The sequence below is a fragment of the Chinchilla lanigera genome, unplaced genomic scaffold (assembly GCF_000276665.1).
Source record: "Chinchilla lanigera isolate Chin_1 unplaced genomic scaffold, ChiLan1.0 scaffold00033, whole genome shotgun sequence".
Lineage (NCBI taxonomy): Eukaryota > Metazoa > Chordata > Mammalia > Rodentia > Chinchillidae > Chinchilla > Chinchilla lanigera.
Window position 1 is genome coordinate 21,377,685 of NW_004955434.1, and position 15,584 is coordinate 21,393,268.

At 45.8% G+C, this 15,584-nt stretch overlaps 1 protein-coding gene across 2 annotated transcripts in view; it reads left to right on the plus strand.

The window, feature by feature from the left end:
- Adamtsl1 (ADAMTS-like 1) overlaps positions 1 to 14,635 on the plus strand; it is a 462,751-nt gene extending 448,116 nt beyond the window's left edge. For both annotated transcript variants that reach the window (XM_005388722.1, XM_005388721.2), the window contains exons 27-29: positions 9,705 to 9,814; positions 10,564 to 10,784; positions 12,151 to 14,635. In XM_005388722.1, coding sequence (XP_005388779.1) covers positions 9,705 to 9,814; positions 10,564 to 10,784; positions 12,151 to 12,257 — 438 coding nt within the window. In that variant the 3' untranslated portion in view covers positions 12,258 to 14,635. The remainder of the gene's footprint in view (positions 1 to 9,704; positions 9,815 to 10,563; positions 10,785 to 12,150) is intronic.
- Positions 14,636 to 15,584: the final 949 nt, after the last annotated feature.

A 15,584-nucleotide genomic window follows, 5' to 3' on the forward strand; every position in this document is an offset into this window, starting at 1 on the left:
AGCAGCCAGAGCTCTTTATAGAATTAAATTACACCAAGTATTTTTCAAACCACATGGATGGAATTAGAAATTGGTAGCAAAAGGGAAACAAACATTCACAAGTATATGGAGATTAAAATATTCTCAAGCGGTGGGTCTAAAAGGAAATCACAAGGAGAATATAAAATACCTTGAGACAAAGGAAAGCAAAATACAAAACACCAAAGTGTATGGGATACAGAGAAAGAAATGTTAAGGGGAAATTTTATAGCTGTAAATGCTTACATTTAAAAAAAGAGATCACAAATCACCTAATAGCTGGGATAACTGTACTGCTGCTGTCTGATGGTATATTGAAAGGAACAGTTAATGCTTAAATTTTTTTATATTCTGACCAGTTTTGCACACTTATATTTAGTAATCTGAGCAACTGATCTGAAGACAACAGTATGCAATGGAACAACCATTGGAGAATTTCTACCATCTTTTCTAGTGAAATCTGTATTATCTCTAATGTTTTTTCTAATAATTATTTTTTAATTCTCTTTAATGGTTTGAACAACCTTCCATTCTTACATCTGATAATCTGAGCAACTTAGGTGAAGATAACACTATGTAATATAACAACCACTGCTAATTCCTGTCATTTTGTTTTGAAACCCTGTATCACTTTTAATGTTCTTGCTTTGTTTTGTTTATGTTTATGATGTTGGTATGCTGCTATTGCTTTTATTTTTAATACTCTCTTTAAAATAAAAGAAAAAAATTAAGAACCTAACCTTATAGTTTACGCCTTAAGAATACAGAAAAGGAATGGCAAAAACTAAACTTAAAGCTAACAAAAGGATGGAGATAATAAAGAGTAAAATAGAGAATACAAAATGGTGCTTCACAGAACTCTTGCACAAGAAATGGTTCCAAGAATCAACAGATGGAATCATGTCATATGGTCTACACTGAAAAAGAATCCACAACAGAGTGAAAAAGACAACCTACAGATTAGGGAAAATGTTTGCCAGCTATTCCTCAGAGAGAGGACACATATCTAGAATATATAAAGAACTCAAAAACATGAGATCCCCCCAAAATTAAAGACCCAATTAAAAAAATGAACAAAGCAAAGACACTTCGCAGAAGTACAGATGGCCAGTAAATACACGAAGAAACGGTCAACATCGCTCGCCAGTAATGAAGTGCAAATTGAAACACTGAGATTCCATCTCATCCCAGAAAGAATGGATATCCTCAAGAAACCAAAAAACAGCACATGCTGGAGAGGCTGCAGGTGTAAAGGAACAGTTCTACATTGTTGATGGAATGTAAACTGGTACAAACACTATGGAAACCAGTGTGGAGACTTCAAAATCTGAAACTAGAAATTCCATTTGACCAGCTATTGTTCTTCTAGGTATATTCCTGACAAGTTAAAGACATCATATTCCAGTGATATGTGCACACCCATGTTTATAGCAGCACAACTCATAACAGATCAATCTTGAAAGCAACCTATTCATCAACAGATTCAGAGATGAAGAAAATCCACACAAAATGGAATAGTACTCTGCCGTGAAGGAAGACAAACTTGAGTTATTTGTAGGAAAATGGATACATTTGAGACCATAATGTCATATGATGTAAATCAGACACACAAGCTTAAATATGCCGTGGTTTCTCTTGTAAGAGAAACTGAAAGTAGAGAGAAAAACGAAAGATAATATGAAGTGGGGAGATATATCTTTCTCACAAGGAAAGTGGGACCCAAAGATGGATGGAAGGGGTAGGGGAGGGGCAGGGACGAAAAGGAATCGAAACGTGTCCTGTGCGTGCACTGACTCCACGCACGGAGGGGAAGCATTGTGTACCCCACACATGTGCTGATAAAAAACGGTCCTTCAGAAGATCAATGAAATATGCAAACTCAATGACACCAACAAGCAGAAAAGAAGACTCAAATTTCTAAAGTCATAAATCAAAGTGGGAACACTACTATCAACGTTTTAAAAATAATAAAAAGGCATATAAGAAGTACTAGGAATAGTTGTAAACCAACACACTGCATAAGTGAGATGAAATGGTCAAATTCTTGGAAACACAACTTAATGAGTAATGAAGAACTCAATAATCAGAAGCCTCCCCAAAAAAGAAAAGCACTGGATGAGATGGCCTTACTCACAAATTATATCAAACAGTTACAGAATTTATACCAGCCAGTTCTTCTCAAAATGGAGGTAAGCATTAACATGCTCTAACTTATTCTGAGGCCAGTATTGTTTCCCAGATACCAAAGCCACTCTAATAAAACTATATGTAAATACCTTTTATAAATATTGATGCAGAAATCCTTACTAGTACTAAACTAGATTTAGCAGCATATCAAAGGATGATATATCATGAATAAATGAAATTTATTCATAAAAGGTAAAGATGGCTAAACGTGAAAATTAACTAAATACAACAAACACATCAGCAGAATGAAACAAAAATCGCAGTCATCTGAGTACATGCAGAAAAACTCATTTGTCAAAATTCATTATCCTTTCTTGATTTAAAAAACCCTTAAACTTAGAATACAAGTAAATGAATTCAAATTGATAAAGAACATATATGAAAAACACACATCTAATGTTACACTCAGTGGTACATGAAAGGATAAACCCTTCATCTGTTCATCTTGTTCCCCCAATATCAGGAATGAGACAAGGATGTCCACACTCACCATTTCTACTCAACACAATACTGGAAGTTTAGAGCATCCAGGCAAGGAAAAGAAAAAGTATCCAATTTAGGAAAGAAGTAAAATTGTCTCTCTTCACAGAGGACATGCTCTCATATGTGAAAACTCTAAATTCCCAACAAAAAACAACTGTTAGAATAAATAAATTTAGTAAGTTACCACATACAAAATTAACACATGAAAAACAATTGCATTTCTGTACCTTAACAATGAGCAATTTAAAAAGGATATTAGGAAAATACTTCTCTTCAAAATAGCATCACTCAAGTAGGTAAAATATCCATACAGTGAAAACTATAAAATAGTGCTGAAAGAAATTTTAAGACACAAATTGGAAGAATATTTCATTTGAATAGAAGAATTTTTAAGATGTAAGTACTACCTAAAGTGATCTATAGATCATTTAAATGCATACTAAAACCCCAAAGATATTTTTGTAAAAATAGAAAAATCCACCCTAAAATTTTAAATTGGGGGTTGGTTGCTGAGACACGGTCTCACTCTGTACTTCACACTGACCTCAAACTCAAGGCAACCTCCTGCCTTAGGTCCCCAAGTGCGGGGATTGCAAGCACACACTACCATGCTTGACTAGATTCTTAAAAGATGTAATCTCTGAATAGCCAAAACAATCTTGAAAAGAACAAAATTGGCAGACTCACACTTGCTGACTTTAAAATTTATTACAAAGCTCCAGCAATCAAAAAAGTACTGTTTAAAGGAATACATATAGACCAACTGAATAGAGCCCAGAAATAAACCCTCACATGCCAGGTGAGTTTCAACAGGATGCTAGGATCGTTCAGTGGAAGAAAGGACAGTGTTTGCAACAAATGATGCTAGGTATTCATAGGCAAAAAAACGAGCCTTTATCTCACACCACATACAAAAGTTAAAACAGTAAATATACAATTTTTAGAAAAAAATTGTTCATGACTTTGGCTTTATCGATGATATCTTAGATACAAAACTGCCTCGGTCTGTTTTGCATTCCTAGAACAGAATATCACCGACTAGGTAACTTACAAAGAAAAACTAACATTTCTCGCAGTTCTAGAGGCTGGCGAGATCGATGTCAACATGAAGGTGCCAGTGTAGGGTATGATGGGCCCTCCTGCTGTGTCATGACTGGACTGGCATCGCACAACCAGACAGCGAGCATGCCAGCCCAGGTCCCCGCCCCTCTTCTTAGAAAGCCACTAGTAGCACTGTGGAGTAGTACCCAGCTGACCGCGTCTAACCCTGTTTACCTGCCAGACTCTACCTCTGGGCACTGTCAACCTATCAGTGTGGGAGTTGAGTTTCCAACACATAACTTTGGGAGGGGGGTGTGAGAGAAACAAAAGCAGACACCAAAAAGCACAAGCACAGATAGAAATAAATAAAATGGAGACACGATCAAGTGAGTAAAAAGGTAGCCCATAGTACGGGAGAAAACATGCGTAAAGTCACAGCAAATAAGGCATTAATACCCAGGGTACAGTATAAAACCCCTACAATTTACCAGCCATATATAACTAGATAGATAGATAGATAGATAGATAGATAGATAGATAGATAGGTGATAGATAGATGATAGATAGATGGTAGATGATAGATAGATATATAGATGATAAATAGCTAATAAATAGATGATAAATGATAGATAGACAGACATGCAAAGGACTTGAATAGACATTGTGTCATACACAAATTAGAGAAATGCAAATCAAAACCAGAGTGCAACACCACGTCACACCCATGAGGTGTGAGGCTGTTATAACAAAGAAGGGCACAGGTGTTAACGAGCAGGCAGAAACACTGAACTCTGATATACCGGTGCCTTGCTGGTGGTCATGTAAAACAGTGCCGCCACTACTGAAAACAGCACGGTAGTTCCTCCAAAGATTAGACAGAACTACCACCCGCCCTAAGAATGCCACTTCTGACATACACACCCAAAGAGCTGAATGCGGGGAGTTTAATATCCATACGCCAGCGTTCACAGCAGCATCATTCACAACGGTCGAAGTGAAAACAAGCCAAACGTCCGTCAACCGAGGAAGAGATAACAGAAATGCGCACGTAACCGATGGCCACATATACACCGGGGATCTCATAAGACGACTTCCTCTAATGACGCCGCGACCTTCGTAGTGTGTTTGCGCGCTCTTTCACGTTCGCACAGTGGAAACACTCACCTAACAAGTACTCAGAATGTGCGCCTGTCGTTAAGCAGCAAATGACAAGTATGATGAAATGTTATTCACCCTTAAAGGAGACATGAAATGCTAACACACGCCACAGCTCGGATAGACCTTGAAAGCGCTATCATAAGTGAAGTAAACCAGACACAAAGGGACAGGTCCTACATCATTCCACCTGTGGGCTACTTCCCAGTCAAATTCCTAGAAGACTGGCTGAGAGGAGTGAGGAATTATTCCTCAGTGGGTGTAAAGGAATAGCGGTGTTGGCTGAACAACAACGTGAATGATACTTAATGCTGGTGAGTCCTCACTTGAAAAGTTGTACACCTAAATGGCCGTGAGGTAAGCAGATGTATACTAATGACAACACAGAGCAATGTTTTAAATTAAAACAACATAAGATGGGGATTAATAAATTAAAGTACATCCAACTTTAGATCATCATCAAAAGACAGCATTTGAGTGCATAAAAAGTGAAACTCAGAATGAAGGAACTTAAAAACTAACAGCCAAATCAGGGTGGGGTGCTTATGTCTAAAACACATATATAAGAATCTTGTATGGCATGGTGCCTGCCTGGCAAGCGCAAGGTCCTCAGTTGGATTCCCAGCACAAAAAAAAAAAAAAAAGAATCTTATAAAACTAATAAGATATAGTTTAATACAATAGAAAAATGGTGAAAAAGTGATTGAAGAGGCACTTCACTAAAATGAGAAATGATGCAATAAAAAGATGTCAGACTCGCTCAGTACCGAGGGTTATATAACTTGAACAAAAATTATATTCACTATATACTCACTGGTCTCCATAAGATTTAAAATGCAAGTATGTGACCATCCCAAGATTTTCCAAAACTCTCAGTCATATGCAAATTTCATACACCACTGACAGGAAATTGGCAAAAGCACTTTGGAGACCTGTTTGACAATAATCTCTTAAATTTAAAAATATCCACACTCATTTTTTTATCTATGTGGGACAACAGAAAAATACAGAAATGTTTTAATTATTTGGTAAAATTTATTAAAGTAAAAGACACACTGCAGTGATCTCCCTCAGAACGCTCTTCTCGCTTTGCACGCACTTATTCCGCCATGCTTGCCATGTCTGAAGCAGTTCCACAGCAGCCTTCCTCTGTGTCTGCTGGTGCACCGTAACAGCTGTCTCAACCTCCTGAATTCATTCAAGATGTTTACCCTTCATGGTCATTCTGATTGGGGGGAAGAACCAGAAGACACACGGTGCCAGATCCAGCAAATAAGTGGATGAGGCCACACAATAATTTTTCATAAGCCTGACTTTGCATTGGATGGCCCTCTGCACCAATGTTTACCATATTTTTTATGATACCTTATAAAGACAAAAAAGAGGTCTTCCAGAACTGCTTCCGAAAGTACGAGAAACAATGGGATAAGTGTGTTCAAAGCAAGGGGACTATTTTGAGGGGGTTGATGGCAATGTCTTTTATGATACTTTTCAAACAAAAGTTTTCACCACATATTTTAATCATACTACAGCAGACACTTGATTTTCAAACTCAGGTCATTCTCAGCGGCTGGTTGTAACTCACGCTGGTTGTGAGTCAAGACTATTTTTCATAAGAAATCTATTTCTATTCTAAAATTTAAATTCTATTTCATAAGAAATCATGAAATGCCCATAATCTGTTCCAAAGCACCCCTTAACTACCTTTTCATAATAACACAGGGTTGCATAATGTGCATAATCTACCAGAAACACCAACAGTTTTCCTAGTGTATTCACCAAAAAGCTGTAAAATGTTCCCAGCTCACCAGAAACAATTTCATACTCACTCACCATTCGAGTGGACGTCTCTGGCTTGCAGGAAGGGAGGATGGAATGGAAGGCGGTTACTGTTTGGAAGGGGAGCCCCCTTCCAGAAGAACATCAGCACTCTGGCTCTCTGGGGTCCTTCCTCTCCTCGAGAGAGTCTGTAGCCTACCAGGACGTTCTGGCTCACTATGTACTCAGCCTTCTCACAACTAAAAATTGGTCTAAGGTTGTCTGTTTCTGTCTTTTCTTTAACACTGTCCTGTAGAATGACATGACACTGTCATTAAGCAAGTGAATGCAGTAACTGGCTTTTTCTCTATCTGGGTGGGTCTTCTCTGCAAATGTTTGTAGCTCTCTCCATTGTCTCAGGATTTCCTTTATTTCAGAAGAACTTTGCTGCACTGATTGTTGACACTCCCCCTCCTCTTCAGAAATCTCCTTATCTACCATTCTCTGTTGCTCAGCCAGAAGCTATGGATGCTCACCTGTAGACAGTTCCTCCGAGTGCTCCTCCACCAGCTCCCCAACATCACCACCGTCTACCTGCAAGCCTATGGACTCTGCTACAGGGATAATGTCAGCACCACTGGGCCCACTGAAGACTCGGGATCCTCTACACAGCCTTCAGAGCCTCTCTCCTGTAAAATTTTAAGCCACACTTTCTTCTAGGAAGATCTCAGTGTCCTTAGAGAGACACTGGCCCAAAATTTCTCAACCCTGTTGATCATGACTTACTAATTTGAGTAACACCTTTAGCAACACTAGCAGGTTTTTTTTTTTGTACACGAAATCAAACTCAGGACCTTGCACTAGACAGGCAGGTGCAGCGCTGCTGAGCTATATCCCCAGCCCAACACTCGCTTCCTTGTACAAATCTTCTCTGTGTAAGACTGTCAAGATGGTGGGTTTCAATATGCTGAGCATATTAGCAAGACTGGTCACACGAACACCACTCTCATAATTTGCCCCAGTTTCCATCTTCTTTCCAACTGTGATTGCTTTCTTTACCTTTCCTTGCTTCCCCAGCTTCTTCTCTAGCTCTTTGGGGCCATCCTGATAGCAGTAACCACAGCAATTTTATACAGCACTGAGCAAAATCACATCCACAAACATGCACGCCTGGGCTCAGACTGATGCTTACGTACGCTTACACAGGCTTTTCCGGCATCATGAGTCTCTGCTTACAGCCGCACAGCAGTCCACATTCGGGTTGTAATTCAAGACTTTGGCCCGAAGTTAACCTAAAATTCCAGTCTTCATCCAAACTGTTCATATGTGAAGCCTGTTGTAACTCAAGGGTCCAATATACTCCGCAAAGGACATGTACAAAAATGTTCACTGAAGTATTATTCATGTCTGTAATAGAAACCAATCATTAAATGTAGATGAAAATTTAAATTATGATCCATTCATAAAGTGCTGCACATCCATGAAAACGAGCAAACTTCAGTTACATGCTAATGCACAGTAAGAAAACAAAGAAGCCAGATGCAGAAGGTATACACAAGCCAGTCTTGGTGGCACACACCTATAATCCCAGCACTCGGGAGGCTGAGGCAGGATGATCATGAGCTCAAGGCCAGTCTGGGCTACAAAGTGATACCCTATCTTAAAAAAAATAGACATAAAATATAGCTCTTGTAACTTCAAAAACAGGCATAAACTGGGCTGCATGAAAGTTAAATCTTGACAGGAGCCATGTATGGAGAGGAGAAGAGAATGAATGGAACTAGGTTCAGCAGAGTTCTGAATTGCTGACCGTGTTTTCTTCACCTATATACATGTAAGTCTAGGACATAATTTGTGGGACCTGAGCAAAACAAAAATGGGGGGCCCCTTATGAGAGTCTAGATTGATGGTAAGGTTGGGCAGGGCAGTACATCCCTGTAATCACAGCACTCAGGAGGCTGAGGCAGGAGGATTGCTGCAAGTTTGAGGCCAGACTGGGCTACATAGTGAGTCTAAGACCCATACACAAAAAAATTAACAGTAAATCTTTGAACCAAGTACAGGTCATTTCTGAGGGTGTGACAACATCATGCAACTGGCCTTGCTGTTACAGTCACATAACTCTGAAATACACTGTTTAAAATCGTTCTTCCATGTTTGATGTACTTCATAATATCTTAAATGGTTAAAATTGATAAAAGTCATTAATGTGTACTTTACTGTTGAAAGAACAAATAAGCCATCACTGGGGTCAAGAAGACGTTTTTAATATTTCCTGTATCTTTGTGAAGACAAGTGCGACATAGCCCTTCAGAGCCCGAGGAGCAGCGACTCACTGCCTTATAATGTTATGAGATGACAGACCACCCCAGATCTCCAGGGATCCAAAGACCCCCACCTGAAGACCCTTTGCTGCAAAGTGACCTCCGAGGATATGTGTCCTTTATTCTCAAACAGGCGTTGGCCCAGGGCCTGCTGCTTTGCATTTTACAGACAAATGCTGTTAGAGGCATTTACGGGAACTGGGCTTGCTAACTCCGGGAAAAGCTAAAGCTACATGAGCACATGGCAAGAGAATAGAAGAGAACTTCACACACCTATGTGTGCTTTGCAGCTGTCCTAGGTTTGACCCAGAGAAAGAAACGATGCACGTGAATACCGGGATGAATATCACAAGAACATAATAAAGCAAAGTACCCTCCACCCCAGGTGGGGGGTCATTTGTTTCCAGGTCTTCCGCACTGCAGTTTACCAGCACATTCCTAGCACATAATGCCAAGATAGCCTCCACACAGGTAATCTGGAAGGGAGCGGACTTTCTCTAACAGAGTTTATTCTTTCCTGAGCCGTTTGTTAGCAAAATTCCCACTGACCACTGGAAAGCTGTGGCGTAAAGAAAACAAGACAGTGAGTGTCTCCGGAGGGCCAAGAGCTGGGGCGACAAATGGCCGGAGGGCCTCCAGCAGGGCTCTGCAGAAGGGCCTGGGCCCAGGCGGCCTGAATATCGCAGCCTCCAGCTCTGGCCAGGCTACTATGCTATACCTTCCTTTCCTGCTTTGCAGTGCAGTGGGCCTTGCATGGGGCCTCACATGGCTGTGCAGCACAGACAGGTCTTCTGCCAGACCCGCGACGGCATCACCTTACCGTCCGAGCAGTGCAGTGCCCTCCCCAGGTAAGAGAAAGCCCGGACTCCTTCCCCGGCACGGGAAAACGGCGGTGACCAGACTCCCACAGCTCCCACAGCTGAGGGATTAGAGGCCCTGGTCGTTCCCTCCCTCACTCCACGCACCTCCCACCCCGCAGAGAGCGACGGCTCAACAGAGGCTTTCTGCTTGCTGAATGGGCCGGGCTGGGCTTGCTGCTGGTGGGGACGGAGCAGGCGGGGAGCAGGTCCTCTCATGGAGGGTGGCGACCACGAGAAACCCGCACTCGGCCCAGGTGGGCAGAGGGCGAGGTCCAAGGGCCGCAAAGACACCCCAGCCCCTCACACCGGTTAACCTCTCCTTACAAGTGAGGACGTGACGGGGGCCTCGTCTCTGGGTTCCAACTTCTCGCCCTACCCAGCCCCATCCCTTCCCGTATCTTCCTGTGGATGTCCCCTGGGAGAAGCGCTCATGACCCCCAGTTAAGACCCCAGTCCCCGAGACTGGCTGCCAAGTTCTGACTCTGCCAGCCTCCCCCCTGAGTACGGACCATTCTCACACCACCCGGTGACACAGACCTTGTGAAGAAGCGCGGCGGAGCCCCTGTGAGGGGGGCGTAGCCGTGAACACGCCCATTCCGTCGTGGCACACAGGTCTGGTGACACTGAACGCTCCTGGCGAGTTACCGAAATTCCCAGATTTGTAGCGTTACTTTCACATCTCTCCCAGGTCTCACCCCCCAGACACACACTCTAACCCTGTCCGCCTCTCCCCGCAGGCCCGTGAGCTCTCAGAACTGCTGGTCAGAAGCCTGCAGTGTCCACTGGCGGGTCAGCCTGTGGACCCTGTGCACGGCCACCTGCGGCAGCTACGGCTTCCAGTCCCGGCGGGTGGAGTGCGTGCACGCCCGCACCAACAAGGCTGTGTCCGACCACCTGTGCTCCTGGGGGGCCCGGCCTGCCAACTGGCAACGCTGCAACATCACCCCGTGTGAAAACAGTACGTTCCAAGCCCAAAGGACTCTGCAAGTTCCCCACGGGGCCCCGGCTGCGGAGGGAGGTCCCTGGAACTGAGCTGGAACACAGGCCACGGGGTCAGGCTTCCCAAGGACTCAGCTGGGGCCAGAGCTGAGCACTTTTACTGGGCGGCCTGGGTACGCACAGAGATGTGTGTCTACGTGCCCGGCCGCAGAAGGTGGCACGGTGTGCCCCGCAGGCTTCCACGGTCCCCACTGCGCCCGGAGAGCCAGGTGCGGGGTGCCCCTGGCCTCCAGCTGCCTGCAGTCAGACTGGCTGGTGCCGGGAGATGGCTCACAGGGGGCTCTGAGGGGCCAGTGTACCACAGGAAAGCACTGCTAAGGCGGAAGGAGCAGTGCCTTCCGCCCAGCCGGCTCTGCCCCCGCCTCTGCCCTGCCTCTCCCTGAGTGAGGAGCTGCTGATCACCCCCTCCCCAGCCCACGGGCGGCCCCTGGAAGCGAACGGGAACCCGGGCCTCACTTCACTGCCTTCTCCCTCGGGTCTAGAGCTTCCTCAGCACAGCACCAGCATTTGTATTCCAGCTGGGAAGGGATCTAGTTTTTCCTTCTCTGAACCCAAAGCCCAGAGTGGAGGTATTTCCCCATTTGAAAAAAAAATCTCGAGACAAAGAATAAGAAATAAAAACAAACATGGGAGCGCAGCTGTCCACCAGACTGAGCTTCACTGAGCAAGACTCAACACTCACGCAGATGCCCCGCGGCGCACAGCCCCCCACACACGGAGAACGACCGTGTCTGTGCTCTGCGACGTACCGAGCCACGTTCGCGTCAGTGGTGCATCGCCCTGGGAAGGTAGTGTGCAGCGTGAGCGGCTAGACTCAGCAGAGCAAGGCAGCACCACTGTTTAGGAACTATTTAGTCTGTGTCAAAACCAAACTGGAACACCATGTCTGAAGCCTGCCGGGCAGAAGGAGTAGGAAGGCGTAAGAGGTGAATATCAGGAAGCAAGGCTTATCCCGGAGAGTCAGGCCCGAGGCCTGCGGAGGGGGCCTGCAGCGGGGCCCTCACTTGCAAACTCCCTCCTCCTGGGGATGTCTCAAAGCCCAGAAAAGGGGGAGAAGGCCAGCAAAGAGGTTAGGGTGTGAGGGGCGCTCAGGAGGGGGGGGCAAGCACCGGCAGGAAGTGAAGGCAGAGAGGACCCAGACGCGCCTGCTGTTCAGCCAGACAGTGCCGGCCGGTGCTGCCCCCGCGCTGGCAGCCTGTGGGGCAGATGGCCAGGCTCAGCCAGTGGGGACTGCCCTGAGGGCCTAGGGCACGGTGGCCACGGCCGCCTGGGGCCCCGCGTGAGCCTCTGTCTCACGCCTCCTTTCTGTCCCCCCCATTTCCCAGGGGAGTGCAGAGACACCACCAGGTACTGCGAGAAGGTGAAACAGCTGCACCTCTGCCAGCTCAGCCAGTTCAAACTGCGCTGCTGTGGAACTTGCGGCAAAGCGTGAAGACAGGGCCCAGGGAAGAACTCTGCCCTGGCTGCAGAGACTCACGGCAGCCACCTCGGACAGAGCTTCCACTCCGTGTACTCGCCCTGCGCCCCCAGCTGCCCACCTCCACTCCTAAGGCCTCGCAGCTTCTCCTTCCCAGCGAGCTGGAGGACAGACCATCAGGAAAGACACACGGCTGATGTGTGAGGGGCGCGAGGGCCAGACGGCAGCGGCTCCCTCGCACAGCTGGCTCCTCTCAAGCTCGGGCTCGGAAAGGACAGCCCACGGGACAGGGAGCCCTGAGGGCTTGGACAGTATTGGTGCAAACCTCGGACTAACACGCCTATGTCTTTCCCACAAGCGAGCTGCTAATGCAAGTGTCCTTGTCTCCTCCTCTGCCTGCTTGGTGATGATAAGGACGAGAGGGACTCCCGCCCAGCACTCGGCTCTAGAGGGAACAGAGAGAAGGGAACTCCAGTGCGCGGTGTGGAGCGGGAAAGGAGGAGACGATCGAAGTAGGCCTGAGGAAGGCACACAGCGATGCGGAACAGGAAGGAGGGAAGGGACAGGAACGAAGAAGCCCGTGTGCGTCCCTCGGTGGGGAGGGGCAGGCAGGTCCCGTGAGACAGGCTGTGAGCCCTGGTGCATGCCTGCACCTCCATGGGTTCAGGGGAGGTTCAGGGATGTTTAGAGTCCTGCTGCCCTTTCAGAGCCCCCCGGGGATGAGGGAGCGTCCCTGCTCCCTACACTGAGCAAACCTTCTGGCTGTGCAGCTACCACAAAGCCAGCAGGAGGTCCGCGTCCAACTGTGCGGCAAAGCTGCTTCTGGCATCTTCTTGTTTTAGTCGAGTCCCCAGCTCTGAACTAACTGCTGCTGTTGGACAGGGACACGCTGAGCATGAGCAAGCCAGGCTTCCCCCCTGCTGGCCTCTGACGGGGACTGGCGCCTCTTGGTCAAAAGCAATTTGCCAGAGAGTATCCATCGATCTGAAGCAACCACCTCCTCCCAGAGCTGGCCGGTGGGACGGCGGGTGGCACGCTCACTGAGTTCGTGCATGCCCCTGTGGGCACAGCCTGCCTGCCCCAGCCACCGTCCCTCGGGTCTGCAGGCCCCTCCTGGAGCACTGTGAGAGCCGCTGGACGTGGTATTTATACAGCAGGCTAGGGTGGCATGAGGAGGAGCCAAGGCAAAGCCAGAGGGTAAAGACGCCTGGTCAGTCCTCAAAGCTTTCCAGCCATCCTCCCACACAAGGAAATACTATAAATCGTATATTAATTCACAGAGCACAGTTCTGGTGACTCAGCTACTCAGCAAGCAAAGCAGTATATGCACTTCTGCAGCACACACAGCTTCGGTGGGACCCTACAGCCAAGGCAAGAGACAGAACAAACACCGGGACCACGTGGCAAAGCGCTCATTCGGCAAGAGCAGCCATGCGCAAGTAATTTTCACCTCGTCCCACTGAGTGGCCCCGGTTGAGTGGGGGGCAGCCAGGCTCACCTGCTCCTCAGATAAGCTACCCTTCTACACATACGCATGAAATGCCACTTACCCAAGGCCGTCACTGACATCGGGGCTGCATTTTCCAGCCAGCCTAGAAGTAAAATTTGGGAGGAAGATAATATGAATCTATGTCTTTTCTAGTTGAGCAATAGGTGATTAGAGTGGGTCTCTTTCTTCCTCACCACAAAAATAGACTCTAAGAACTCATGTTACTAAAAGTCAGTGTCATGTTTATTTAAAATAAAAGAGAATGTTTTCTATGTATATCTTTTGTGAATATTTATTAGGATTTCTTGTATAAAAAAGTGCAATATTAATAATTGTCATCCTGAAAAACTATTGGGAGGATTTTTTATTAACTTCCTGAAGCTGTGTTTCTGTAAACTCAGTGGTGATTATTACATTTTTCCTATTTTTCATAGAGGCTGGTGTTTAACTCTGGACCCATTATTCACTGTGTACAGAATATATTGTAAAAGCTAATATGGTGCGATAGAGGTGATTCATTTGTGACATAATATTATGCATAGAATGATGACGACAAATTCCATACTGTTAATGCAATTGATTAGCTCTAGCTCAACGGCTATTGAAAATCTGCAGTAAATATTTACATTTCCGAAAAAGCAGGCAACTTCCAGCTCCACCAGCTGTCAGGGTGCAGAGCTGGTGATAGGTTTCAGAGCAAGCTGAGAGCCCAGGCTTGGGGTGGGAAGCGCGTGCTCCTTGCATGAGATGAATGTACATTTAATGTTTGTTCTGTGAATTGTGACTCAGCAGTACCACAGATTGGTAGGGCTGCTGGATAATGTGGAAGGAGGCACTTCCTCCTCTAAAACACAAAACGGTTATTTATATTTTTTGTACAGATAATACACCTTATTTATTTAAATCTTGTTGTCTGAGTCTCTGTTAAGTTCAGCCTTCCCATCGTGTTTCGTTCAGGGGGTGAGAAAAGTTCCTGTCAGTTGGGTGGTTCACAGCCAGCTATGTGCATCTGACACAGAAGAACTACAGCTGGGGCTCTGCATCGGAAGGGCCAGCTCTCTAGCCCCAGGAGAGCTGCGTTTGTAGCTGTGCATGTGTGTAGGATGAGTGCTGCCAAATGAGACGACCAGCCGTTTAGAGCGCTGTGCGGCAGGAAGATGCGAGCCACAGTATCCTCCAGAGAAAGCCGAGCAAGGGCCCCTGCGGAGAGAGGAAGACCCGGGAGGGCTTTCTCTCCAGGTCAGCCTTGAGCCGGTACTCAGTAGGAGCCGCCTGGTGACAGCGTGGACATTAATATGGACTGACCTTTACAGATCACTACGTGTAGCCTTCCCAGGAACCCATTAGCACACGCACACACGTGCACACACCATTCCTCCCTCCTGCTTTGAGGTCGGTAGATGACGACAGTGGGACATTCTATGGAAGCTGTTGCTTTTCCCTCCCATAAAATCAATTCTTTTGGATTGTTTTGGTTTATAATGTTCCTAATCCCCCATTTTTAAAGCATTTTAATAAAAATTAGATACTATAAAAAGTGTAAAACTAAACAAAATTATCTTGTAGCGTTCTTCATAAACAGGCTATGGTCTTGGTTGATGCCCAAATAGAAACTGGGGTGAGACGCATGCCGGAGGACCCGCAGCCTGACATCCAAACATCAGCGCGTTTTCCAGCACTCCCCAGCACATCATATTCCTGCTGAGCAGTGTGATATTTGCAAAAAGCTCTTTGTGAACTTCTAGTAATTTTCTAAAAAGTTTTAGGTTTTGTGTTAAAGAAAAACCCAATATTAGAAGTACAAGTTTTCCAATACTCTAAGAATATGAAGCCAGGAATTCCATAGGCCCACT